Source organism: Gymnoscopelus microlampas (assembly GCF_963454915.1).
Source record: "Gymnoscopelus microlampas genome assembly, chromosome: 6".
Lineage (NCBI taxonomy): Eukaryota > Metazoa > Chordata > Actinopteri > Myctophiformes > Myctophidae > Gymnoscopelus > Gymnoscopelus microlampas.
In genome coordinates this window covers 32,094,085-32,120,817 of record NC_139943.1, presented here as the reverse complement: position 1 = coordinate 32,120,817, position 26,733 = coordinate 32,094,085, and the positions used below count along the sequence as shown (strand labels likewise).

Sequence of the window (26,733 nt, the reverse complement as noted above, 5' to 3'; positions counted from 1 at the left end):
TGGAGTGTAGCTGTAGAAGAGGGAGCGTTTCTCCTGACAAACAAACAAACAGCGACACAGTTATATTTAATTGTTTAAATTGTTTAAATAACTAAAAACACCATTAGAAAAAGCGATACGGTTACATACAAATTGTTTAAATTGTTTAAACAACTAAAAACACCGTTCAAAACAGCGATACAGTTATAATTTAATTGTTTAAATCGTTTAAATAACTAAAAACACCATTCATAAAACGCAGCCATGGCGCTCAGCGACGCCGACGTTCAGAAACAGGTAATAATGGGCTTTAGATGAACTTAAACAAAACATAAGTAAACACTAGAAAACAGGTTAGCAACTGTTGGAAGAAAGTTTGTGAAAATAGCAGATCTACAAGCCCACAACGCGTTTTTGGGCTTGCATTCTTAAGTAACTTTTACCCAAGTACTGTACTTAAGTTTTTTAGAAAAGGTTTTTTTTTTTTTTACTTTACTGGAGTATTCCAATGTTCTGTACTTATACTTCTACTTAGCCCTGAAACATGACTGTCATACAAGCGTCATGTGAACCATGGCTAACTTCTACCCCATTACATCTCGGAGGCAAATGTTGTACTTTTACTGTCTCCACTATTATTATTAGAAAACTTAAGTTACTAGTTACTTTGTAGATTTTGATTATTATTACAAAACGTACATTACCCACTTAAGCCCTATATACATTTCGGCCATTTGAAAATAGCAGATCTACAAGCTCACAATGCCTCAAGATGCTACACATTGTGAGCTTGTAGATCTGCTATTTTCAAAAGAGTATCATACATTTGAAAGCTTGAAATGGGACATTCTGCATGATGAGTACTTTCTACTTTTGGTACTTTAAGTACATTTTGATACCAATACATGTGTACATTTACTCAAAGTAAATTTGGAATTCAGTATTTCTATTGCATACTTTTACTAAAACATCTGTATACTTTTCCCACCACTGCTATTTTCACAAAATCTCGCCTATAGTAATTAATGAACCATCAATACATTTGGAAGCTTTGTGTGTCATAGGTGATTGTATTTTATATGAAAACAAATAGCCAGGGGTGGGCAATGACCACTTGATCATATTGGGCTGATCCAAAAAGAACTAACATTAACCATCATGGTTTGATGTGCATGCAAATTTTCTCCCCACATAATCAGAATTGATCTTACCTCAATTATTGACTGATTTAGGTTGATTTATTGACTTGGACTGCGATTGTATTATTCTAATTAGCAGTCTATTATAAGAGAGAAAAGCAATAGTGGTTTTCACTGTCAGGTACTAACTACTAATAGACCCTTTAACATACGACGTCACACTGGTTGCAAATGAAACCCATTCTGTCAGGTCTCGCCAGGGCGCGCAGCACTAGCCAACACACATGAGGGGGTTGAAACAACAGGTTGAGAATTGATTGCATGAAACAATCGCCTGTGCATCCAGTCTCAATGTTGGTAAACAAATAATTGCTCTATTGATTGTGGTAACTACTAATTGTCCAGTGGTTCTCAACCTTTTCAAGCTGTGACCCCTCAAATAATCATATTTCAACTGGGGACCCCCCAACCCTGACAAGCACTTGGAATTGCAGGAGTTGAGGCATTCAATTTAGTTTGACTCGGTTCCACAGATAAATATTGTGAAAATAGTAGATCACTGTGAACTTGATCAAGCTTGAACTTGATTGTCTATTTCTTTTTTTTTTGCCTTTTTCTTCAATTATTTGACAATTTGGCCGTTGTTTGACCCGTTTTTTTTATAGTATAGTTTGTAGATTACTTTTGATGCAGTAATGGTATTTTTTCTTTATTTTATTTTTCAATTATTAAAAAGGTTAAAAGTCCTTGACTGCCATCTGGGGAGTGGGGACCCCCCAAAATCATGTGGGGACCCCCCGGGGGGTCCTGACCCACATTATTGCTGAGTGGACAAAGAATAACCATGGTATTTCTAACCCCAATACCTTCCTAGATCAAGCACATGATGGCCTTCATTGAACAGGAGGCGAGTGAGAAGGCAGAAGAAATCGATGCTAAGGTAAAGAAGTGCTTTTCGTCTCTGTTTTGTGTATGAGAAATGTCATGAATACATTTACTGTAGCCGCAAGCATGTTGCAATGCCTCCCATGACAGCCCATTCATGAAACAGAAAAGTCCTATCTGATTGTATTAAATGACGATAACCTCTCCAATAATGTACCTATACTTGGGTTATCCTCTTTGTCTCTGTCAAGATTTTTTTTTTTTATCCGCTGCTGTCATGCGCAACTTTCTGTCAATAAATTCCGCGCATGTGTGCGAGCTTGGAAGCACTCCTTTTGAATAACTCAACGCCCCCTTGCACATACATACTGTATGTGCAAGGTACGCAGGACATAGAGTGATTTACAACAGGTGCTTCCAAACTCGAACACATGGGAAAATAATTGCTGCACGAATTTATCGACAGAATGTTGCTCATAACATGATAACGGTGGATTTTTATGAAACAAAGAATTGACAAAGAGGATAACCCAAGCTGTCCATACAGGTGCAATATTAGTGAGTTTATCGTTGTTTAAAACAATCAGATAGGACATGTCTGTTTCATGAATGGGCTGTCAGGTAGGGTATTGCAACCTAGATGCAGATAAAATGTATTGCATTTAAGTTGGTTGCAGGTACATTTACTTGTACATGCATGTTTTTCACAGGCAGAGGAAGAGTTCAATATAGAGAAAGGTCGCCTGGTGCAGACTCAGAGAGTGAAGATCATGGAATACTACGAGAAGAAGGAAAAGCAGATTGAAATGCATAAGAAGATGTGAGCTGTCATTCTCATTCATGGACAGCATCTGGGGGTTTTGATTGATTGATTGATTGACATCTTCATTCTCAAAATGCTTATGCATAAACATATTTGTACATATCTGTCAAAAGGATCAAGCCTGTCGAGAGCTTATTTTCATTGTAGTCCTTTGGGTGTACAGGCTGATGTTCTACTTCATCGCAACGGGGTCGTGGGCCAGAAATAGCAGATCTATAAGCTCACAACACGTGAATGCGATCCATTGTTTCGCGATTAGAGAACATTTAACGTATAAGCAAAACATGAATAGAAATACAAATGACTTTTTTAATTACATTTTCTTTTATTTCATTTAACCACAGAAGCCCTATTAAAACCTTTCAAAAAATCCACAGAAGCCCTATTAAAACCTTATAAAAATAAATTATCTACAAGCTCATTATGCCTCATGTTCTTGTAGATCACCAATTTGTGAGTATTTTCGTTAAAAACATCAGGACACGGGCTTCATAATTGCCGATATCATTCTGGCTCTGACTCCATACGTTTACACAGAACAAGCATTTCACCAGCATACTACTATATTGCAGTTTGTGTGCAGCTTCTAACTTATGGTTTTCTTTTGCTCTCCACAGTCAGATGTCCAACCTGATGAACCAGGCCAGGCTGAAAGTGCTGAAGGGCCGTGATGACATGATCGGGGTTAGAGACCACCTGCACTCCTTTAACCGCTTAACCCATTAAAAGCGGGAAAGCATGTAGTTTTAGATTTTAGCTATATTTAAACCACCAATACTTTGGCTGTTCAATTTTTTTTTAAATTGGTGCAAATCTTTGAATATATGTATTTTTATGAATATATATATTTTTTACTCTAATCTTTGCTTCGAAGGGTCAAAATATTTTAAGGTGGGGGTCGGCGGCCAAATGCATATCATTTTGGGGGTCCTTGACATGAAAAAGTGTTGAGCACCACTGATATAGCAACATACAGTTTTCAGAAAACTGTTAGAAGACATTTGTAGACTCGGCCTCAGGTCTTAATGGGTTTTCCAGCAGCACTTGGCACCTGCCCACAGTGCCAAAACCACTAGTAATTGATGTACCGACCATGGTATTACTGGCCTGACCTGAACCCCACAGAGAATCTATGTTTTATTGTCAAGAGGAAGGTGTGAGACACTAGACCAACAATGCAAATGAGCTAACGGCTGCTATCAAAGCAAACCTGGGCTTCCATAACACCGCAACAGTGCCACAGGCTGATCACCTCCATGCCACGGCCCATTGATGAAATAATGTTAAAAAGTAGCCCAGACCAAGTATTGAGTGTATAAATTAACATACTTTTCAGATGGTCAACATTTCTGTATTATAAATCTCTTTTTTGAGTGGTCTCATGTAGTAATCTAGTATTTTGCGATATGTTCATTAAAACTGCGCACACAAGCATGTGCGACTAACAATTCAGTGAATGGATATTTGATAGCATGTTTGATGTTTTTTTCACTTGCTTTTAGTTAATACATTTTTTTTTAAATCCTATTGCTTTACTTATTTTTTATTCGTGTTTTATGCTGTGTTTTGAATTTTGTTGCTCTTTATGTGTAAAGTACTTTGAGCTGCATTTCATGAAAGGTGCTATACAAATAAAGTGCATTATTTTGGTGTTTCTTTGTCTCAGGAGCTGCTGAACGAGGCCCGTCAGAGGCTTGCAGAGATCGCCAACGACCCGGACAGGTACTCCACCTTGCTGGAAGGGCTGGTGCTTCAGGTAAAATGCCATCGCTACTAGAGCCCGTCCCATGTGTCACCCATTTGACTTTTTTGAAGACATTGTTATAGACAATTATACAGCCGAAGTGCAGGGGCGTCACAGGGGGGGTGTAAGTGGGACTGAGTTACTAGGGCCCAAAAAAATAAAATGTTTTTGGTCTTTTTTAAAGAAAAACAATTTTAGGGGGGCCCACAGTGAATCTTTTTCCCCAGGGCCCAGAATTTGGTGCTACGCCCCTGCCGATGTGTGCTGTTATTTTTAAGCACTTTAAACCTGACATACTTATTTCGGGCATGTCATGATAGGCGAACATATTCAAACAATTTCATTTATTACAATAGCAGATCTAGATTGGACACGTAAAAGCAATTGAATAGGGCTTAAGTGCTTAAATATAATAAATATATATTTTTCAAAGTTATTTGTTTCAAAGTTAGTTTATTTAGTTTGCTTATAAGTGAAATGTTCTCAAATAGAAATCTTTATCAAATCTAAATGTTTCAAAATGATTAGAAAACTAAGATCGGTATTGGACCCAATAATCTTTCTGTCCTCGCTACTTTGAGCATTAGTATCTATATGTAAACTAACTGTAGGCTACAGCTAAGTGTAAATGTATGTGCTAACTTCCTCTTTCCAGGGGTTCTACCAGTTACTGGAGCCTAAAGTAACCATTCGATGTCGCAAGCAAGATGTGGAGATGGTGCAGGTCAGAGTCTGAGCTGGACTGTTTACAAGTGGTGCTGTTTAAGGTCGCGGACCCATTTTTATGGGTCGCGAGTAAATATCCCTACATACGTTTCCTACATTTTGTTATTAATTGTTATTTCAAAAGAATTACAAAAAATACAAATTAAAACAAATTGCATGAATTTAAAACAAATTCAAAACATTTTCAAAAGAATTTCATAAATGCATGAAAACATTTATAAAAGACAGTCCATAAATTAGTAAGACTTGTAATAAGTAGTTAAAATAGCAGATTTACAAGGTCACTCAACACGTCACATTGTGATAAGTTGTGAGCTTGTAAACAGACTATTTTCACTAGTTTGGGTGTTGGGGTCGGGAGACATCAAATTTCTCTCTTGGGCCTTGTGCTAAAAGGTTTAGGTTTACATTTTTAATTTAATTGTTAAAAACACAAGTTGCCCTCAGATAGTGATGACATGCAGTACAATACATAGGTTTGTTAGTCATGTGGTTTGTTTTGTATGTTATTTTTTTGTGCCCGACAGGCTGCAGTCGATAAAAACATCCCCATCTACAAAGAAGCCGTGAAGAGCAACATAGCTATCAGAATTGATCAGGACCGTTTTCTTTCCCCTGATATGTAAGATGATTCGTTCATATTTCAGTATGTACTGAACAGTATTGAACTTGCTAACTGAAAAACTGACATGATCATCTTAATGGTGATTACTGATGCCTGATCATTGTTTTCAACAGCTGTGGAGGAGTTGAAATCTACAATGACAATGGAAAGATCAAGGTGGCCAACACGCTGGAAAACAGACTGGAGCTCATAGCACAACAGGTAGAACAATTACACCTCATTTCCATTACGTAGTGCCAGGCAGTGAGGGCTCTTTACAGGGGCGTCACTTGGGGTCGTGTTTGCATTTAACCTTGTTTTATTTTTCAGATTTATCTGATTATAGATCGAGGCTGAGTGCACCTCAATCCATACCTCCACATCTGCATGTTAAACACACATGTATTTTCGTCTGCAACCAAACATTCAGTAGCCACTTTCAACCTGGAGCCCCTACTTTGGTTATGTCATTATAGGCGAATATTTACAAGAAAAAACAAATGGACCTGTGAGGGGTCCATTTGGTTCAATTTGTTACACTCTTGGGTGTTAATTTATCACTGGGGGTTTGACTGTGTAAGAGGTATTGTCATCTCATGTCTATTGTCTAGGGCTCTAGGCTAGGGTTTGGATCCTTTGGGATATTAAAGATTCCGGTTACTTAACAATTCCGTCTTAACGGTCCGATTCCCAATCAGTTCCATTTAACGATTCCTATATATTTTAAAAATATGTTTAATTTTGGCCCTCATTATAATTTCGCAGACATGAAGTCTACATACCAGCCCTGACAGTGTGATACAGTGGTTCCACGGTTCCAAATGTGATGGAACCAATTCCGGTTTCTCAATGTTGGATCCGGTTCCCAACCCTAGTCATTATAAGCATTTTTTTTTTCCCTTGGGTGTTAACTTATCTCTGGGGGATTTGGCTGTGTAAGAGGCATTTTCATTTCATGTCTGTGTCCTGTTCATGATGAGAATTCAATCAATTCATATTCTGTCGTTATTGATCTCTTGACAGATGATGCCTGAAGTCAGAGTGGCTTTGTTCGGTGCCAACCCCAACCGCAAGTTCACAGACTAACACTGGGTTCTGAAGGAGGGCTTTGGACCTACAGTGGACAGAGGAAAACACAGACTGTTCAATGGACTATCTATGGATGCATCACAGCAACCAGGAGCAGAAAGGCCTTTACAAACCTGCTCCCCCTCTTCAGGGTGAGAACATGCTGTTGAGCAGAATGTGATACCAGATGCGTTCAGGTGTGTGTGTGTGTGTGTGTGTGTGTGTGTGTGTGTGTGTGTGTGTGAGAATCTTTGTACTGATGGAATGAATGAGCTGAATGTTGCAAATAAGTGCACATAGCCATGCATTTGAGTGCCTTTTTTATATATATATTCAAGCCCTGCTCAGTGACTAGAGGTTGCCTTGTATCTGTGGTTCTCAAAGTGTGGTCCAGAGACCCCCACGGTGTCTGTGTGAAAGGCTTCCAGGGGGTCCCCAGAAAGAGATGGTTACTAGCATCAAACCTTAACCCTATTTTATACTTCAGCTACTCGAAAATAGCTGATCTCGAAGCTCACAAAGGCCACAGTTACATGGACAGTTGTATTCGGAATGAATACACTTCTATTCGGAATGGATGAATGGATGAATTCATTCCGAATAGATTTGCTCATGTAAACACCCCAATTGGAATAGAATATTCCATTCCAGTCTGACCCGAATGCATTTTCATTCAGAATAGGAGGGGTGGTATAGACCGTTTGAATCGGGTTAAATCAATCGGAATTGACCATGTAAACACTTTATTCCAAACGCTCCTGTCCGTTTGGAATACATGCATTCCTTTGCGCATGTCTGTGCTTAGTAGGGCTGTCAGAATTGTCCAAAAATGACCTATCAAATCTCTAATTCAGCCACGGTTGGTGCTGAGAAGCGCTCGCTCCTGCGGGATAAAATTAACGATTCTAATAGCGTCATTTAATAAGCCTGTAATGGTTAAGCCCAGACTTGTCCAGGAGAACGGACGCTCTGAGGATTGCTGGGATCTTTTTCTAAACAGGTATTTTAGTCCTCAGTTTTTAAAAAGAATCCCTGGCCACATGACAAAGATTTTTTTTTAAAATCCCTATCCACACGTAAACGCAGAAACGCATTGATCATAGACTGTAGTGTTGCGCTCTCTCTCTCTCTCTCTCTCTCTCTCTCTCTCTCTCTCTCTCTCCATTTATTATTATAATGACCATGTGCGAATGCGCGATGACATCATCGTACGGTACCTACATGAGAAATGTGACAAATACTAGGCTAGCCTACGTTTTTTTACCGTGTCTGGTACCAATACAAAAAAAGAAACTGGTCTGAACTTGTAGATCTGCTACTTTTGCATTAAAACGGCGATGACAAAGGAACACAGGCTTGCACCGCATACAACGCTGCCTGGCCAGGAGTCGGTGCGTTGCTTACCGGCCTGCCTACGACCGATAGACCTCCGCCGCCGCGGAGGCACAAGGGGGCTATTGCCTCCTCCCATGCCCACCAGGGGAAGCTCTGCTCCGGGTAGTGGCCCCTGGTCCATGCCCGGGCGTAGGCGGGAACCACTTTGCGCATGTCAAAAGTTATATTCTGAATGAATGCTTTGGTCGTGTAAACGAGGAATACTTTTATTCAGGTCCCATGTAAACAGGTGAGTGGATCAGATTCCTCTATTCAGAATGAGTTCATTCGGAATGAATTCATTCTGAATGAATACATGAGTGTCCATGTAACTGTGGCCAAAGTGTCGCAACTTCTGATGCGATGCGTTGTGGGCTTGTAGATCGGCTACTTTAGAAACATTTTCAAAGATCTTAATAATAAGGTTTTTTAACAACAGAAATCTATTTAGATTGGACTCCATGGACAAATACAATTTGAATATTTGAGAACCACTGCCTTATATTACAATGTAACTGTAAATGTGTAACCTGAATCATTTGAACACTGACACATGGCATGCACCCTTAAAGCTATTTTTATTTAGTTAATCAGAGACCATACTGCCCGTTTTCCTTCTGTATGCTTTGTATATCTCTGGTAGGGCTGGGTAACATGCACTAAAATGTCACTATGTCTTTGAACAAATACCTCAATATCGTGGGGATGACTATTGGTCCTTTCACGAAATATTTACACAAGGTTTTGTTTTAAATAATCATTAGTAATGCCTGTGAAACCTTGTATGTCCGAAACTGCATAGGCGGCGTGTGAGCTTGACAATTGGGAAGGCTGGGGATCTGCCGAGCGCCAAAATGAAAAAAATTGCGGTTTCTGGTTGGTTTCTGTTGGGTTTTTGATTACTTTATTTCGGTTATAGGGTTAGGGTTATAGGGTTAGATTAGGGTTAGGTTTTTTAATTCATATTTTTGGGTTAGGGTTAGAAAGAAATATTTTTAAATAGTTCAACTAGCCACTCTACATTGACACGTTGTGAGCTTGTAGATCGGCTATTTGAACTATTTTAAAATGTTTTTCAAAATGGTATATAATATGGAGATACAAGGTTTCTGCCCAACAGTGACAATATATCAATATATAGCCCAGTCCTGCCTTCTGGTGTGTTCTGTTTTGGAATGGCTAGTTTATTTCTATATGATGATGTGTTCGTATGAGTAGGCAAGTTTCTTCCAAAGCACTTATTACTAGACTCGTAAAAGTTATACAAAATAAATGTGCAACTGAGAAACCAGAATTTATGACCTTTTTATTTTATTTACATCTTGTAAACAAAGCATTCATTCTGTTCATTCATTCTGTTCATTCTGTCTCTACAATGAGGAAAATGTAGTAGCCTTGTTATTCTAGCCTCATCAAAACAGACCTGACATTAAAAAGGTAAAAAATAAAATAAGATGCTTTTACTGCCACCCAGTGGATTTAGGTAGCAAATGGCAAACAGTTGGCAAGTCAAGATGCCACTATAGACCCTCCATGTTTCGTTTTCTTTAATCAGTTCTCTTCACAAAACTGGACACAAAGACCAGAAAAGAACACTTCCAGCACCTTAAATTCCACAAAGCCGATTGGAGTCTTAACACACACTTTTTATGTTTTGTCTATAGACTGTCACAAAAATAATAAGGCTTTATTGTTTTTTTATTGTGCGCATGTCATGCACAGAAGAGATATAGTGTATATATGTATATACTTTCAAAGTTCAACTAAGCAGTAAATTGTAATGTTTCAGAAGGGTTCTGTTTAAGCCCTTCTGAGTCGAAGAGGAAGTCAAGGCCAACAAGATAGTGGTCCAGCAGTCTAACATGTGGCCTGCACGCTACACGGGAGCAGTTTGTTAGCATATACAGACTAGGATTAAAGCATTAGTGGCAGATTAGCGAATGACCTTAGTCTGTGACAGGCAGCACCTCACACTCCATGAAGGAATCCAAGATTACAACTCTGACTCTGGGGATGAGGCAGAGGACTGTGCTACTGTATGGCGAAATGAGGTCAAGCTCCCTTTTCGGAGAGAGAAAACAAGTCCAAATGTATGTGATTGGCATTTGAATTCAACCCAAATTCTCAGTTCTGACACAAACATGGCATTAAGTCAAATGTTCTACGACATTGGAATTTAAACAGCTTTTTGTTGAACACTGACGGGGATTTGTCACTTTAAAGTGATAGGTTTTATTTCGTTTTTTTCTTTTTAGTTTATACGTACAAATAGCTTGATTGTTGGCAACTTTGTTGGTGGTCTCACAGTGAATGCAGCAGCTCTCTATAACAACCAGACAGAATAATCTGTCGGGTCAAAAGAAGAGCCCCGGATATACTGACAACCTGGGAACACCCCCAGAATAGGTTCACACACACGTCCACGTGCACAGGACCCTGTTAAACCCTGAGGACAGCATTTAGAAACCTAGAGAAACGTAATTAGCCTGCACCGATAGTCCACATATTAGTCATTGAAACCTCTTTCCTCTAGAGCCCGACCGATATATTGGCCATTATTTGACTTGTCAGTATCAGTAATTATGTTGCTGATATGTCCCTTTCAATCTGGCATCCCTATATTGCGCGTGTCATTATCCACAAGTCTCCTAGGGCATTGTGGGCATCACTTCCTGTCGATTTGATCCCTGATACCTGTTCAAATCGACAGGAAGTGATGCCCACAACGCCCTAGGAAATAGTGGATAGGCGAAAGGTTTCATGAGTTTTCAAAAATCTTCGAAACACAGCTCACAACACGTCGCTGTAAAACGGCATTTTTTAATGGTGCTTAAATGGTTGAATAAAGTTCAAAAAGTAATTTGTCTATTTGTTATTCTTTGTTTATATGTTAAATGTTCTCAAAATCTACGTTTTTCTAATTGATAAGAAAACCTTTTGACAAAGTATCGGTCAAAGCGTCAGTAAGAAAATGTGACATGAGTCGGGCTCTACTTTCCTCCTCTGGTTAGCCGACTGTGACCTCTCTCCCTCTCGTTATACCGTATATACTGCTCACTCAGCTGGGGTCTTCCTACTGTACCTCCCTTCTCTCTTAGCTCCTCTGTTCGCTCACTGTCAAATAATGCAGTTGTTTGCCATCACCACAACGACTCATGGCGAACGCCGCTATCCCAGCATTTCTAGCAGCGTCTCCCCTACGCCCATGAAGTAGACACCCTGTGCAATGCCAAAGAGAGGCGCGATGACCAGAGCACGACATATAGCGCCTTTCAGGAACGCTGACGGGCCCTCACGCCTCATGATGCGCCTGAGAGAGAGAGAGAGAGAGAGAGAGAGAGAGGGAGAGAGAGAGAGAGGAATTCTCAGCAAGCTTTTTACACATTATCATCGCTCACGTGGAAACCTTGTAGGAATGTGTAAAAATAATCATTACTTTTCAGTTACATTGTAGTTATAATTTGGCCATAAGCTCTTGTTAATACTATTGGTTAAATATTTCTGAAATACATAGACAACTTTCAACCTGGCGTCCCTGTTTGGGTCCCTGTGTTGTCAGCTCTAGAACTGTTATTTTTGCTACTGTGTGACACTGTCATACGACAATGTATATAATACGGCATTCATGTATTAAAAGACATAAAAACATGAAACATTTTGACACAAGATTTGTGCTGAACAGCCACAATATATAGTGAATGGGTGGGAAGAGTACAATGATATCATACTCAAGTAGAACTTTTAACTTAAATACTACTTAAATATAAGCAGAGGTGGACGAAGTACTCAACCCCAGTACTTGACTAAGAGTAGAGATACTCCCGGTCAAATTTACTCCACTACAAGTAAAAGTAGCTCAGTCAAAATGTTACTCAAGTAAGAGTGAAAAAGTAATTGCTTTTAAATGTCCTTAAGTATTCAAAAGTACATGCTTTTAAAAATACTTAAAGTACAAGTAAAAGTACATGCTTTTAAAAATACTTAAAGCACAAGTAAATCTCTTAATTTTTATATCAATGAATTGCTGTATTGTTTTCACAATGAATTTATAGGCCCTTGTAACTCTTGTTTCAGAGAAGTAGCTCTTAAACCACCTGCACTGCATGCACTGGTGTGCTTGCTTGTAGAACCACAACGTTATACAAAGCCTACAGAAACACTTATACAAACAAAGAAATGAATGAGGAACCAGAACTAAAAAATAAAATAATACAGATACCTTGAACTAGTTACTAGTATATTACTAGATTAATGTCATGTATATTTCTTTTGCATACTAAGAAGTGTAAAAGAAAGGCTTAACAAGGGGGTCCAGTGCCATGCCATGTAGTAGCCATGTTCGATGCTGCTTCGATAACCTCTCTTCATCGAAAATAGACGATCTAGGATGTCGTACAACTAAGTATAAGTCCAGCTTAAACACCCCAGAGCTGCCTTCCCCTTGGAACTGGTCCTATTTTCACAGCATTTCTCAGTAATATGGCAATGGATTAACTAAGGACTTGAAGACTTACTTCAAAAGAGCTACATAATACATACATAATACATGCTTAGTCACATCCTGACTAAGCATTTCAATACAAATATGTTTTGCCAACCATTTCCTCTTCAGTTCAGTGACACTCTCGAAAGTGGTGACCATATTTTCATTAAGAAAGGTTTCTCAAAGATTGTCTTGTGAGAAAAAAAGAGGTTAAAAGTTTGTCTCATGATGACAGCAGAACTGTAGTGCAGGCTACTCTTGATTCTTGACTTTCCAAACGTTGTTGGATACAATCAAAAGTCTACTTAAGTGAAAGCTGAGTGACTGATGTTAGCATGTACTCAACAACGTCGTACAAGTACACAAGCTACTCAATTATAGTTAATATAATCAGTTACTTTCCACGCCTGATTGTGAATATCGATGGAGAGCTTTGGTATTACCGTGTGCAGTCCATTATTCCTTTGTACGAATCCTCGCCCTCTCCTTTCTGCAAGGTCTGTATACGAGTCTTTATAACTGTAAAGAAATAATCATAATATATATTACACACACACACACACACACACACACACACACACACAATATATACTGTTTACACACAATACAAACGCAAACTCAAAGATGGCAATGTCACTGAAGACTGTGATGTTCACATCCACATATACAAGCTTGCATGTAAAGCTATACCCCACTGTTTCTCAATGTGGGGACCAGGGACTCCCAGAGTTCCTTGAGGGGGTTCCAAAGGATCCCCAGTTAAATGATTAATAGTTAGGAACCAAACGGACCCTCACAGGTCTGTAGCTCTGAGCGTGTACTCATTTGTTCATGCTCAGAATTAAAGGGATATTTCACTTTCAAACATGTTTGGGGTCATTTTAACGTCAACTCAGGCTTTTGTGAGCCCCCTAGACATGTGCTTGGTTCTGGTGACTGATATTGTTGTCCTAATGCTTGAGGGGGCCGTGTTTTTTCAATTATATTTTTCGTGTTTTTTGTTTTTAATTTATTTTATTTAAAACATCTTCCCAAAAAATGTTTTTGAAAAAGTAATTGAAAAAAACTCAAACAATATTTCAATTAATCTAACAATATTTTCAGATGGGTGTTCAGATTAATACATATTCATTTAGGGGTCCTTGACATTAAAAGGTTTAAATGAAAAGGGTTTAGAGACACCAGTCTACCCGGTCCTTGTGCACACAGCACACAACTGAAGATTTTCAATTTTGTGGGTGGATGCACACCTGCTATCTCCCATTGGAAATGTACCACAGACACAATATGAGCCCTGCTTTCATCTCTCTCTCTTTCTCTCTCTCTCTCTCTCTCTCTCTCTCTCTCTCTCTCTCTCTCTCTCTCTCTCTCTCTCTCTCTCTCTCTCTCTCTCTCTCTCTTAATCTCTGTCTCTTTCTCTCCCCCTTGTTCCATATATGCTCTCTCTCTCTTCTTTTCTGCCTCTCTGCTGCTCTCTCTTGCTCTCTCTGTCTCACTCCCCTCACTCCCCCTCTCGGCTTCTCTCTCTCTCTCTCTCTCTCTCTCTCTCTCTCTCTCTCTCTCTCTCTCTCTCTCTCTCTCTCTCTCTCTCACCATCCAGTGGGGTAACAGCCACAGCTGCCACAGATCCTGCGGTGCAGCCTGCCGTGAAGGACTGCCAGAAGGGGGCCCGCTCCTGCACGTCGCCCTGGCAACCCGACACGGCCCCTCTAGGGCCCAGCGCATTCAGGTTGGCAAACAGCGGGAAGTAGATCATAGAGAATGGAACATCCCTGAGAGAGGAAAGGAGAGGAGAGAAGAGGAGAGGATTGTTATTATTGTTATTAGACCTATTCGTCCTGTAGGGGAAGTGTCTTGCTCATGGACACCTTGACACATTGCCAAGGCCAGGAATCGAACCTGGGACCTTCTGCTTCCCAGGAGGGCTCTCTACCCAGTTTTTATTGTGGTATTGCTACTTCTACTCAAGTAAAAAAAAAAAAGGATGTGAAGCGAGGTGAGTGAAAAACGTGGAGATGAAAAGAGACACGAAAACCAAAGAGAGAGAGAGAGAGGGTGGGGGTGCCCTCATTCAGCTGCAGGGTAACTAGCTAAACATAGCTGCAGGAGTCTATTGATTGTATTGTTGATTAATTGAGGTGCTAAGACAAGAGAGTGCTGTTATGTAATCCAAAATCAACTCATTAACGCTCATTAATTAACCACATGAACCCTAGCTTCCCTATTCTGGGTGATCTGGCGAACATACGCATTGTGAGTCAGTGTGGAGAGTAAATGAAAGCCAGTAAACTCTGGATTTGAGTAATGTGGAAATGAGTGACACCAATGAGATACACACACACGCACGCACGCACACACGTATGCACGCACGCACACACGCACGCACGCACGCACGCACGCACACACACAAGTTGTTCCCCAGTGGTTCGTCAGTAGCTTTTTGGGGTGGTTGAGGTGCTATAGCACCAAAAAAAACAAAAAAAAAAACAGTTCAGCCCCTGTATGGTTCTTTAAACAACTAGTGGCCCATGGCATAATTACAGGTGGAAACTGTTAAAAGAAGGAGGTCGCACAACTCATAGCCACGATGCAAAAAAAAAAAACACTTTAAGGGCAAAAACAACAAACGTTTCGACATGTAGGTTATTCGATTTTTAGATAGGCAATATAGCACCATTTGACAAAGGTGCTATATAGCACCTTTAAGATATAGTACGGAAGTGCTATAGTACCGTAAGAGGTTCCCATATGATTATCGGACAAAAAAACATTTTTAGCACCATTTGTGTGAAGGGTAAACTAAAACATGTCCACACGTGACACCACAATGCAATCACAATCACAATCGCAACGCATTGAAAGCTTGTAGATCGACTATTTTCAAATGGCCGAAAGGTATGTAGGGCTATAGTGGTTCATGCATGCTTTGTCATAATAATCTAAATCTTCAAAGTAACTAGTAACTAAAGCTGTCAAAAATAATTGTAGTGGAGTAAAAGTACAATATTTGCCTCTGAGATGTAGTGGAGTAGAAGTAAAAGTATTGAAAATTGGAAATACTCCAGTAAAGTAAAAATTCCTCAAAGGTGTACTTAAGTACAGTACTTGAGTAAATGTACTTAGTTACTTTACACCACTGCCACAATGTTGTCATCAGTACCAGTGTGCCCATGCAGCATGCACTATAAAAATACTCAATGTTAATTTAACTCAGAGTGTACAATTGCATGGCTTTAACACTGAGGTTTCATGGGCTGTGCTACAGGTTGCCCCGTTTTGACAATGTATGTGTTTTCTGTTGGGGTGTGACTGTGTGAATCTCAGTCTGCCTTTGAAGACTTTATTTGTTTATGTATTTGTATGAGCAGCATAATAGCAAATATTTACATGACATTAGTCTTTGTGTTTGGGTATGTTTCATGCTATTAATCTAGTCTCTGTGTGGTTTTGGCTATCCGTCTGTGTTTATTCTGCAAAGAAAAGAAATAAAGGATAAAAAAGAGGGGGGGGGGGGGGGGTAGTACCATAGAGTTAAAAATAAGGGTAGTACCCAGTAAACTTAAATATTAATTTAAAGTGCAATGTTAGTTTAGCCAATCTGAAGAGTATGTTAATCATATATACAATATAATTTACTTTTTTGACCAGACTCCCCCACAAGCTTATAGTTGATCCCCTTCTTTTCCCCCACCAAAAACAGCTGAAACAAGCTTGCAACACATCAAGTTGCAACATGTTGTGCGCTTGTAGATCGGCTATTTTTGCCAAATGTTCATCTAGTATCTGACATGCTCACGTGGTTAATGAAATTGGAACTTTGTCTTTCAGATTTAAATGAACAGTCAGTTTTACTGTGTGCACAGTCAAATCCTCAGTGTTAATTGGCCCTTACCGGGGGTCCCCCAGGGATCCATACTAGGCCCTCTAGATCTAGTATTTGCCTCCACATCCAATTCCAAATCTCTTTGCCAAAAATAGCCAACCTACAAATTCACAACACGTTGCGTCACAACACGTCAAGAATCAAGAAGGTTTTATCTGTCACTACCTCATACCGGTACAAGAAGCTAAATGCAATTTAGTGCAGTCCAATAATGATTAGCAATGATAATAGTAGTAAGACAAAAACGAGTAGATCGGTCATTTTTGCCGAATGTTCACCCCAGAATAGGGATGGTAGAGTTCATGTGGTTAAATAGAAGGTGCTAGATATGTTTTTTTCCAGGAATATCTGGAATATCTCACCTTGTATATGTACACTATATATTTCACTTGACAAATATTGTACTTTTCACTCATTCTACTTTACCATACTTTTCTAGGAGGGGAAAAAGTACATTATGAATGAACCACTTAAGCCCCATTTCAAATATAGTGATAGCAGCTATACAAGCTCACAATCTGCTATTTTCAATCTGCAGATTTTCACTTATTGATATATATATATTTTTTTCTGCCAAAATAAAATGTAGCCTACTTAAATTGTAATTTGTACTTTTGAATAGTTAAGTATTTTTAAAAGGCCTAGAGGTTCAGGCCGCTACGCAGCTCTCACACCTATGCCGCACTGCCGATTCGACTGATATTCACATATATGGAGATCTCTGTATCCGTCAGTCATTGTCCCTTTTATGCCCATATATGGAGAGCCCTGATGTCATCAGTATATGCCCATATATGGTCACGCCCCCTTTTGTGCCCATATATGGAGCTGACTGATTTGTTTGTGCCTGATGCCATGACGACACATCAAGGTTAGACAACAGTACACTCTTCATATTTGGGCGTAGCTGCATTGGGAACTCCTTATATGGTTATGGCTGAGTCATGGTGACATGAGCGTGATGACGTTGTCCACCCGCCCACCTGCCCGTCCTCCCTTAAATCAATTTTAATATAGGATGCTATGTACTTTTTTTTTTAAAAAGCTAAACCAGTACTTTAACCCGAATTCAAGTTTAAGTGAGCAACTTCCACTTGAGTAGTTATATTTGACCAGGAGTATCTATACTTTTTCTCCAGTACTGGGGTCGAGTGCTCTGTCCACCACTGCAGGCATCTACGTCTAGGTCTTTCTGGCCTTCTGGTGGGGTGTTTCTAACCTCATCAGAGTGGCTCCCGCCCCCCGGTAGAGGCCGGCCAGGCCACGCGTCCTCAGCAGCTCCAGGGTGATGCTGGTGGCTGACCTCCGTGACGGAGGAGGAGGAGGGACAGGAGGCGTGGCCATCAACGATGGAGCCGGAGCCGCTACTGGCCTCTGAGCAGCTGATACAAACAGAGATAAACACTTATTTTATCCATGAACACACATCATAACTGATTAGGGCTGCAACTACTGTATACATTCTTTTCTTTGATTATTCTTTCATCTACTTTATCGATTAACCATTTTTTTTTATATCTCAACAAATCAAAAGCGTTATTTTTATACTATATTTTATACTTTGTCACACTGTGTCATGCAAACATTTTGAAAACAGCTGATCCAAAAGCTCACAATTCTTCATGATGCAACGCGTTGTGAGCTTGTAGATCGGCTATTTTCACAATTTGTTTTTATTAAAAAACAAAACTTTAACTTTTCACTTATAATGACATTTCCAAAATTCCCATAATATATTTTATTAAATTAGATTAGAGGTTGGGGTCGGATGCGGCCCTCTCACCTACATCTCATCGCAGATCCAATCAATATGCCCATATGAGATCTCTTTATCTATCATTCCATGTCCCTTTTATGCCTATATATAGAAGAGCTGCTATGTCATCAGTATATATGCCCATAATATGGGCATGGGGTTATCGCTGAGTCATTGTGACATTTGTAACAGTGATATTTTACCAGAAACATTGTAAATAAAAAATAGGGGCCGCGCTTCATTGGAGCGATCTAACCTCAAACCATTCTCAGAATGCTTGCAAAAAATAGACTAGGGCTTTACTCATTGCAGAACAAAAAATGCATTTGAAATGCTATATGACATAGCTATATGGAATAAAAAAGACTTGACATACCAATTTGACAATGCCAAATTTTCACTTTACTATTTTAGCACCTTTGGTAATTTTACACATAAAAGATGGAGCTCAAGATACTGTCCCAGTAGACCTTTTCCATGGCAGACATATTAACGTGAAATAGTAGGGGAAACAACATCATGACACTCTATAAGGCTCTGTTTCTATGTGGCTACCATTTAGTGTAGCAGAGCCTTTCCCCGTGAGCCAACATGTGCAATAGTTGTAACACCCTGACTCTGTTTGACCTGAATGGAACACAACTTTGAAGGTATAAAAGCTATAGGCCTACGGTATCTTTTTTTGCTTAAAACTAAATGTTTCGTTTTTTTGTTGTTGTTACAGTATGGTACAGGGGTCTCCCCGTCTCTCCAGCTCTATAATAAACAGAAAAAAATATCACTTACTTACAACCTTTCTAACCTGTGTTTACTATTTCACGCTTAAATGGCCGCTGTGAAAAAAGGTCTATTGTTTATGATGCACACAGTGTCTGGGCATGTCAGCGTCTCTCTGAGCTGGTAACATTATCCAAAGATGGACTCACCCAGCCTTCCTGCATCCTGTAACTGGATTTTCAGCATCTCCATGGGAGTGGTGACGATCACCTGACAGGTCCCAGCCCCGCACCCCGCCATTACCTCACCCCACAGGGGTAGATGCCTGCAGGGAGGTACAGGAGTACATAACTAGCAGTGGTGGAAGAAGTACTCAGATGTTTAAGTAAAAGTAGCAATAAAACAATATAAAAAATACTCTGTTACAAGTTAGCAAGGAGGCTAGGAGGAGAAAGAGGCACACCACCTATGTAGACAAACTACTGTGTGACAGCAGAGCTAACAAGACCCTGAGGATAGACAGGAGGGAGTGGAGGGCAGCGATTCAGGAAAAGTCCTTTATAGTCCTTTATTTATCCTTTATTCCTTTATTGAGTCCTTTATTAAAAACAAGTTAAAACAAATACATATGCTGCATTCAGTAAGCTTTATGGTGGGGTGTGTATATGACTGTAATACACTGTATGATTACACTGTAAAAAGGTTTAATATTAATTAAAGGTAGGGAAACAGATAAGGGACAACTTCTGATATTTACATACATTACATACATTTTTTTTTCATTTAATTGTATGGAAATTACTTTAAAATGTTGAAAAGGTGACCCTACAGGTAGGAGAATGGAACTGCAGAGACCACCAGTGGAGGAAGCTGCTTCTAGTATAATATTGGCCTATACATAAACATTGTAAATATCTAGTATTCAAAACCAGATTATATTTGCAACGCTCTGGAATCTTCTCTATGGTAAAAGGTTCAATTCAATTAAATTGCTCTACAAGTATCCTTGTAGTGACTGTTCGGATTTATCTGCTCAAACACCTTTTTAAAAACATTTATAAAACAAATTATAACATACACCACCACATTATTTGAATATCCAGCATTTATAATTATCTGTTGCCCTGCCTTTAAATCTGGATAAATCTCTGGATTTTCTGGGAAAAGCTAACCTACCCGTCCTTGGAAAGCTCCTGTCTGAAGATGTCATTTGCTGCCAGTTTGATGGCTTTCTCTGGCGTGACAAGTGTGAGATTCACTGCTGCGCCTGGAGAGGGTAAACATGGTGAGGGATTGACGTGACACACATAGAAGCTTCCAACACCGGCCCACACACACCAGCATATGGCCATTTGCCCGAGGGCTAATACAGTAATACTGCTGGTTACTATAAAAAGACTGAACGTCCACAGTAGTCACAACAGTGTGGGTGGGAGGGTACAATTAAACTAGTAATAAAATAAAGAGATGTACTGTAAGTGGGTTGTTGCAGGGATTATAATGCTAATATTACCTCTGTAGCACCCAAAATAACCCTCCGACCGGACCGTCTTTGCCAAGCAATCGAGCCTAAGAGACAGCAAGAATAAAATTGCTTTTAATTTTCAAACAAAACAGTGTACTCCCGTGTAACTCAAGTCAACGACTAGAGCAGTGATTCTCAAAGTCGATCATGGACCCCCCTCGGGAAGGTTCCAGGGGGTCCCCAGCAAAATGAGGAATAGTTTATTTTCTATTATTTCACCGACTGCAAGTGAGAGAATATTATGAGAGAAGATACTGTGTAAGAATGACTATTCCGATCATACTGTTATTTTCACTCATCATGGTTACAGTATCTCCCCACCTACAGTATATAGAGTCTATATACTGTAGGTGGGGAGATACTGTGATCTACAGTTGTAGAATTGCAGAATTCTGTTCTAAATCTTCCCTTGCACAAAATCTTTATAAATGGGGGTCTGCGTTTTAATATGTAGGCCTACCACTGGACAAGAGCATTACACTAAACCTCTCATGGTTATTAGTATATTACCACTATGGTCACTCTAATGCGTACTGTTAGTGATTTGGATAAAAACATCCACCAAATGGCACGTCATCAATCACAGATTCCACCATAGTCTCCATACGTACATATACATAATTATGATCAAGCGATAGCAATTAATTTCTTCAGCAATGACAGCTTGTGCTCACAGTCACACATGAACACACTCCATAATAGGGCTACAGTGCTATACAGTTAGTCACAGTATGTTGCACAAATTATTGTGAATTCTCTATTCTGTGAACTATAATAATGTCTAATCTTTAATATTTAAGATTAGACATTACAGGATTGCTTTGAAAATGTAAATAGGAACATTTGGAACTTTAAAAATATAGGTCTATTTTAACCAAGGTGAAGGTCAAGGTATTTTTATTGTTACATATTTTTGCGTACAAAAACAAAACGTAAAACAAATATTTTGTTCTGGTGCTGGTGGATGACATGAGATCATTAGGATTGCAGCCCATAACATTAATACACAAAATAAATAAAATAGTTCTAACTCAAGTAGATGGCAGAGTCCACGACAACTATAAAGACGAACAATAGTTACTTAGAGATATAGTTTTAGTGCTTGGTGTGGATGGCCCTTTAGTCAGCAATAATGTAATCATAATATACACATAATAGGCACAAAATGAGTCTCTGCCTCTTTGCAGCATGTCTTCTCACACACATCTTTTAAGAAAGCTCTCCATTATCCCTCATAAAAAAACACCGCAAACTTGGCTTACACTTAGGTTTTTTTCAGATTGCAGGCAAATCCAATTTGTTTCCCATATCTGATCTTAAGAACTGACTGTCCACACTGTTATTTGCAAGTGATCAGATCGGGTTTGAGTATTCAGATTTCAGACATCGTCATCCTACGTGCATTGAGCGGTGAGCGCTGTAGTGGCGACGTAATGACATAGGCGTGAGTAATGCTTAACTTATACTCTCAGACTTCAGTGTCCTAGTGTCTAGACTGAGACACGTCTTCGATCTCATTCTAATCTGTATATCATTAGTTAGACTACATTGTGAGTTGATGAGATGCCAGGGGATCAACCTGAGGCAGCATCCTGTCCACGTGGTGGCCAACACCTCCATTTTCGACAGCAGAAAATAATGAAGTTCATGCTCCAAACCAATATTCAAAATAATAATTCAGCAGCAACATCTTTGTGCAACAGAGCAGGGGGGCATCTTTTGGGGTCCCCTCGCGTTCACATTTAACCTCAAATTCAGTTCTTTTATGCATATTTTTTGCAGATTGGCGCTAAGTGCACCTCAATCCACACCCATCCATCTACCTTACATGCAAGCCTTATAACACATTGCTATAGACACGTTTTTTTATTGTCTGCAACCATATTGTTGCTGTCGGGCAGAAACCATATTTAAACTTTTTGTGTTTTTTCGTAAATAAATGCCCTACTTGATCATACTACAGCGTCTAAAAAGTATCAAAAATAGCAGATCTGCAAGCTCGAAATGTGACACGAAGCTTTGTACTTGTAGATCTGCAATTTTTGCTACTTTTGAATTTTAATCCTGAAAAGTAACAGTTTTGGACATGTGAGGTTTCCACCCGCCAGAGACGATATATTCATCAACCACTTTCAACCTGGCGTCCCTGTTTTGGGCATGTCATTATACATCTGAGGATAAAAACAAGAAAAAAGAAAAATCTAAACAATTCAAAAATAGAAAAAAATAGCTGATCTGAGCTTGTTGATCGGCCACCCTCTGCTTTTTTAGTTTATACTGAAATGACTGCTCTGCGATGGAATATAAATAAATTAGCCTTAAAAGAATGCTGTGACTCACATGGTTCTTCCCTTTCTGACTTATATTGGAAAACTGGCGTGCTGGAGTACTAATACAAGTATTCAAAAGTACATGCTTTAAAAAAATACTTAGGTATTTAAAAGAAAATACAAAGCACATTTTCTTTTTAATATCATTATCAGTGCAGTGCTGTATTGAACCTTAGAGATTTTCCAAAAATCTTCAAAAATATCAATAATAGTGAAAATAGCAGATTTACAAGCTTGCGACGTGTCACAATCATCTTTCAGTTCAAATAGTCTCATCCCTGTTACCAGGTAGATTAGAGAGTAATGTAGTGGAGTCAAAAGTACAAGATTTGTCTTTGAAATGTAGTGGAGTGAAAGTCATTAGTATCAAAAAATCCAAATACTCAAGTAAAGTAAAGATAATTAAAAAAGATAATTAAAATATTTACAGTACTCAAGTAAACGTTGTACTCTGTGACTGTCCACCACTGGTTCTTCCCTTTCTGACTCATATTGGAAAGCTGTGGTGTGGACAAGGTCGCCCTGCTGTCTACATGATCACTAGTACGCCCTATCAACCACACATGTTTGGAATCCAGATGTGTACTGTAGAAATCTCTCTTTCTCAGTGTCTTTTTTATTCTCATTAGAAACTCATAATTAACTTCATTATTGTACATTTGTTGTGTTTCAGATTTTTGTAAATAATCAAGTAATTGCTATCCACTGAAACATTAACTTACAGTAGGCCTATTACTGAGTTTCCATGAAGCTTGGCATTCTCATTAGCTGTGACTCATGTGTAGTTCAAAGTACCACTTACTATAGAGCACATCGTATTTGAAGCCATTCCACGTCGGGATTCTAAGGAAAGGCTCCATCTGAAACTTTTTATATTTATAACAAATATTCATACCCTGAGCCTGCTGGCTAAAGTAAAGTTTAACCACTTTCACCATGGTGTCCCTACTCCCTATTTTGGGCATTAGAGTATTTTGATATTGGATATTCACAACAAAACTAAGACCTTCACCTGAGATGTTCTGTATGTCCGTGTCTCATGTGCGCTGTTAGTTGATTCTACTCACATTCCTGTGTAGACTTTGGCGCCCTGCTGGTTTTGTAGGCGGGTTTTGGCCAGGTCGATAGGAAACACACATGTCACACCCACCAGCCCCGCCACGCCCCCATTAATCAGCTTAGCAGGGAGGCTGCGAAGAGAAACAGACGAACACATGCGTGCGTGCATTACATGCACACAGTGCACGCACAGTCACCCACATGCAAATAATTCAACACAAACCATGCAAATTGTGTGAGTGAGTGTGTGAGTGTGTGTGTGTGTGTGTGTGTGTGTGTGTGTGTGTGTGTGTGTGTGTGTGTGTGTGTGTGTGTGTGTGTGTGTGTGTGTGTGTGTGTGTGTGTGTGTGTGTGTGTGTGTGTGTGTGTGTGTGTGTGTGTGTGTGTGTGTGTGTGTGTGTGTGTGTGTGTGTGTGTGTGTGTTATGTATATAGATATTTATATATATACATACATATACAGTCAAGTAAAGCAAAATAGTATGAATTACTCTGCATCAAGCTATACATAAAAATGGGTAAGGTCCTTTACCAAACTTTCTGCTCTGCCATCCTGGCTCTGGCTCAGGCTGGGCTCCAGGCCCAGTTCCACTGCTCGTCTTCCTCTGGACACGTACGCACACAGCCCTGGGTGTCACTCACCACGGCTGGGGCCCTCACCTGCCCACCAGTTTCCACCCCGCTAACAACAGAGCTTACACTCTGGTCTTAGTCGGACGCCAGTGTGCTGCCTTGCTTTATCCTTGTGTGGCACCGGATTCCAATGGACCCGCTCCCTCTGGAAACGTGGTGGCTCCAACCAACCGCTACAGCGTTGGATCTCTGCCCGCTGCCTGCTTTTGTCCTGCTTTGCCGTAACTCACCCCGCAGGACCTGGTCTCCTACTGTCTGGAACAACAGAACACACACTAATATGGAGAAGACTATTTGGATGCATAACAGTGCTCTCTCTCCAGTACACCTCTGCTGTATCTTCTGTGTCAAATCTCTGTTTAAAGGATGTTTTGTAATGGCTCTCTTTCTCTATATACGTTCTCTCTCTCTCTCTCTCTCTCTCTCTCTCTCTCTCTCTCTCTCTCTCTCTCTCTCTCTCTCTCTCTCTGTAATATATAGGCTCACTCATTAATAAAAGGTGAATAATAATACCATAGATAGGACTAAGCCAGAACGTGCTAAGACTCTCTAATCTGCCTGGTAACAGGGATAAGACTATTTGAACTGAAAGATGAGAGGCTTACCAGCATTCTTTTAACTTGTTGGAAGAACAAAAACACCAAAGGACTGAAACAGAGATTCTGGGGGAACTTGGGAACTTGCTTTGACAAGTTTTATTTGTACTTTTTTCCTTTCTCTGCAACAGTCTTACGATAGGCTGTGGTCTATCCCAAGAACCGTGCTTTGTGGATCATAGCCCAATGCTGTTGAACCCCTACCTGGAGTTCGCACACAAACTTTCTCCTCTATAATGTACCATCTCTCTTCTGTTTGTTCCCTTCCTCTTTCCCTCCGTTACTTCCTCCCTTCCTTTAGCTCCCTAATTAATCTCTGTCTTAATCTCTCCTCCTCCACTCTCCCACTGTCTATTTTTACCACTGTAAACCTCCACTCTATCCTCGCCTGTCTATCTGTCTGTCTCTGCCACGGGAGTGGAAAGGAAACAAAATCGATTAATCTGTTTCTTCGCACACCTTGAATTGGACATCATTACAGTTCGGTGCCCTGGATGTCAATCATCCATCATCACCTCCTTCGTTTTCCTTCTCTGTGTGATCTCTCTTTTCTTGTCCGTGAGTTCTTCAAATCTCCATCGGTTGTGGTGCTTGCCGGACTCTAGTAACATTCTGCACATGCCTTTCACTAAGGCTCTCTCTCTCTGCCTCTCGCTCTCTCTTTCTCTGTGAAACTTTTCTTTCAGCTCAAACTCCTTTCACACACACTGGTACTCCTTGCCAAAACCCTGCCAACCAACCCCCCAGCTCCCCAATCCTCAGTTTCACCCCCCAAAACTGCAACTACAAAGCCCACCGCTTGACACAATCCTCCCTGCATAATATAACCCCAAGACACAACTTTAAAAAAAAAACTTGTTTTACAGGGATGCATCACAGTAAAAAGAATCTCAGTTCAAATTTCATCCATTTGCAACTCTGAGGGGGGTACAAATGTAACCAAATGGACCCGTAAGGGTACATTTGTGCCCCTCACAGAGTTAGTGGGACATAACAGTGGGACATTAGGGACTTACCTTCTTGTCTGTCAGTGCATCCCACAGGCAGGATCAAGCTGTCTGCTCTGTTTTCACTCCAACAATGTGTGCAAGAGATGGTAGCCCAGTGAAGCGAGAGCGATCTGAGAGAGCCAGCCGGCGCTCAGGGGCCGTTGCACAAACACCAGCATTGTCCCCCTGCATAAGTCCCTCCCTCTCGTGGTGACTCCCTTGTGTGACACAGCCCCGGCAACGCGGCTCTGCACTAACACAACTCGACAGGAACTCTCATGCTCATGCACTCACTGCCACAGCACACACAATAATGGATGGGCTGGATAGCAATGTTCAATTCTTTATAGTTGTGTTATTATTATTGCTTTTATTATGCAGCTTATTTTTTACGAGTGTATACACAGCCCAAATACAAATT

The 26,733-nt window shown here is 40.0% G+C and overlaps 2 protein-coding genes across 4 annotated transcripts; one reads left to right on the top strand and one right to left on the bottom strand.

Annotated features, from left to right (window-relative positions):
- The first annotated feature begins 16 nt into the window (after positions 1–16).
- On the top strand, positions 17–9,580 carry atp6v1e1a (ATPase H+ transporting V1 subunit E1a). Of its 2 annotated transcripts, XM_084060372.1 has the most exons (11): positions 36–59; positions 184–276; positions 1,993–2,058; positions 2,714–2,823; positions 3,444–3,510; positions 4,493–4,582; positions 5,226–5,294; positions 5,824–5,918; positions 6,035–6,122; positions 6,924–7,490; positions 8,687–9,580. In XM_084060372.1, exons 2-10 carry the CDS (start codon positions 244–246, stop codon positions 6,984–6,986), a joined length of 681 nt encoding a protein of 226 aa, XP_083916498.1. In that variant the 5' UTR covers positions 36–59; positions 184–243; the 3' UTR covers positions 6,987–7,490; positions 8,687–9,580. The 2 variants fall into 2 exon arrangements, with proteins under 2 accessions (XP_083916497.1, XP_083916498.1); XM_084060371.1 differs by having other exon boundaries at positions 17–276.
- On the bottom strand, positions 9,415–26,458 carry slc25a18 (solute carrier family 25 member 18). Of its 2 annotated transcripts, XR_014601022.1 has the most exons (11): positions 26,340–26,458; positions 24,627–24,982; positions 24,104–24,226; positions 20,695–20,750; positions 20,358–20,448; positions 19,391–19,506; positions 17,928–18,090; positions 14,419–14,597; positions 13,269–13,344; positions 11,070–11,652; positions 9,415–10,987 (listed from the first exon to the last, which is right to left on the bottom strand). XR_014601022.1 is itself a non-coding variant. In XM_084060370.1 (10 exons), exons 2-10 carry the CDS (start codon positions 24,644–24,646, stop codon positions 11,511–11,513), a joined length of 966 nt encoding a protein of 321 aa, XP_083916496.1. In that variant the 5' UTR covers positions 24,647–24,982; positions 26,340–26,458; the 3' UTR covers positions 11,067–11,510. The 2 variants fall into 2 exon arrangements, 1 of the variants encoding a protein (XP_083916496.1); XM_084060370.1 differs by lacking the exon at positions 9,415–10,987 and having other exon boundaries at positions 11,067–11,652.
- Between the last annotated feature and the right edge of the window lie 275 nt (positions 26,459–26,733).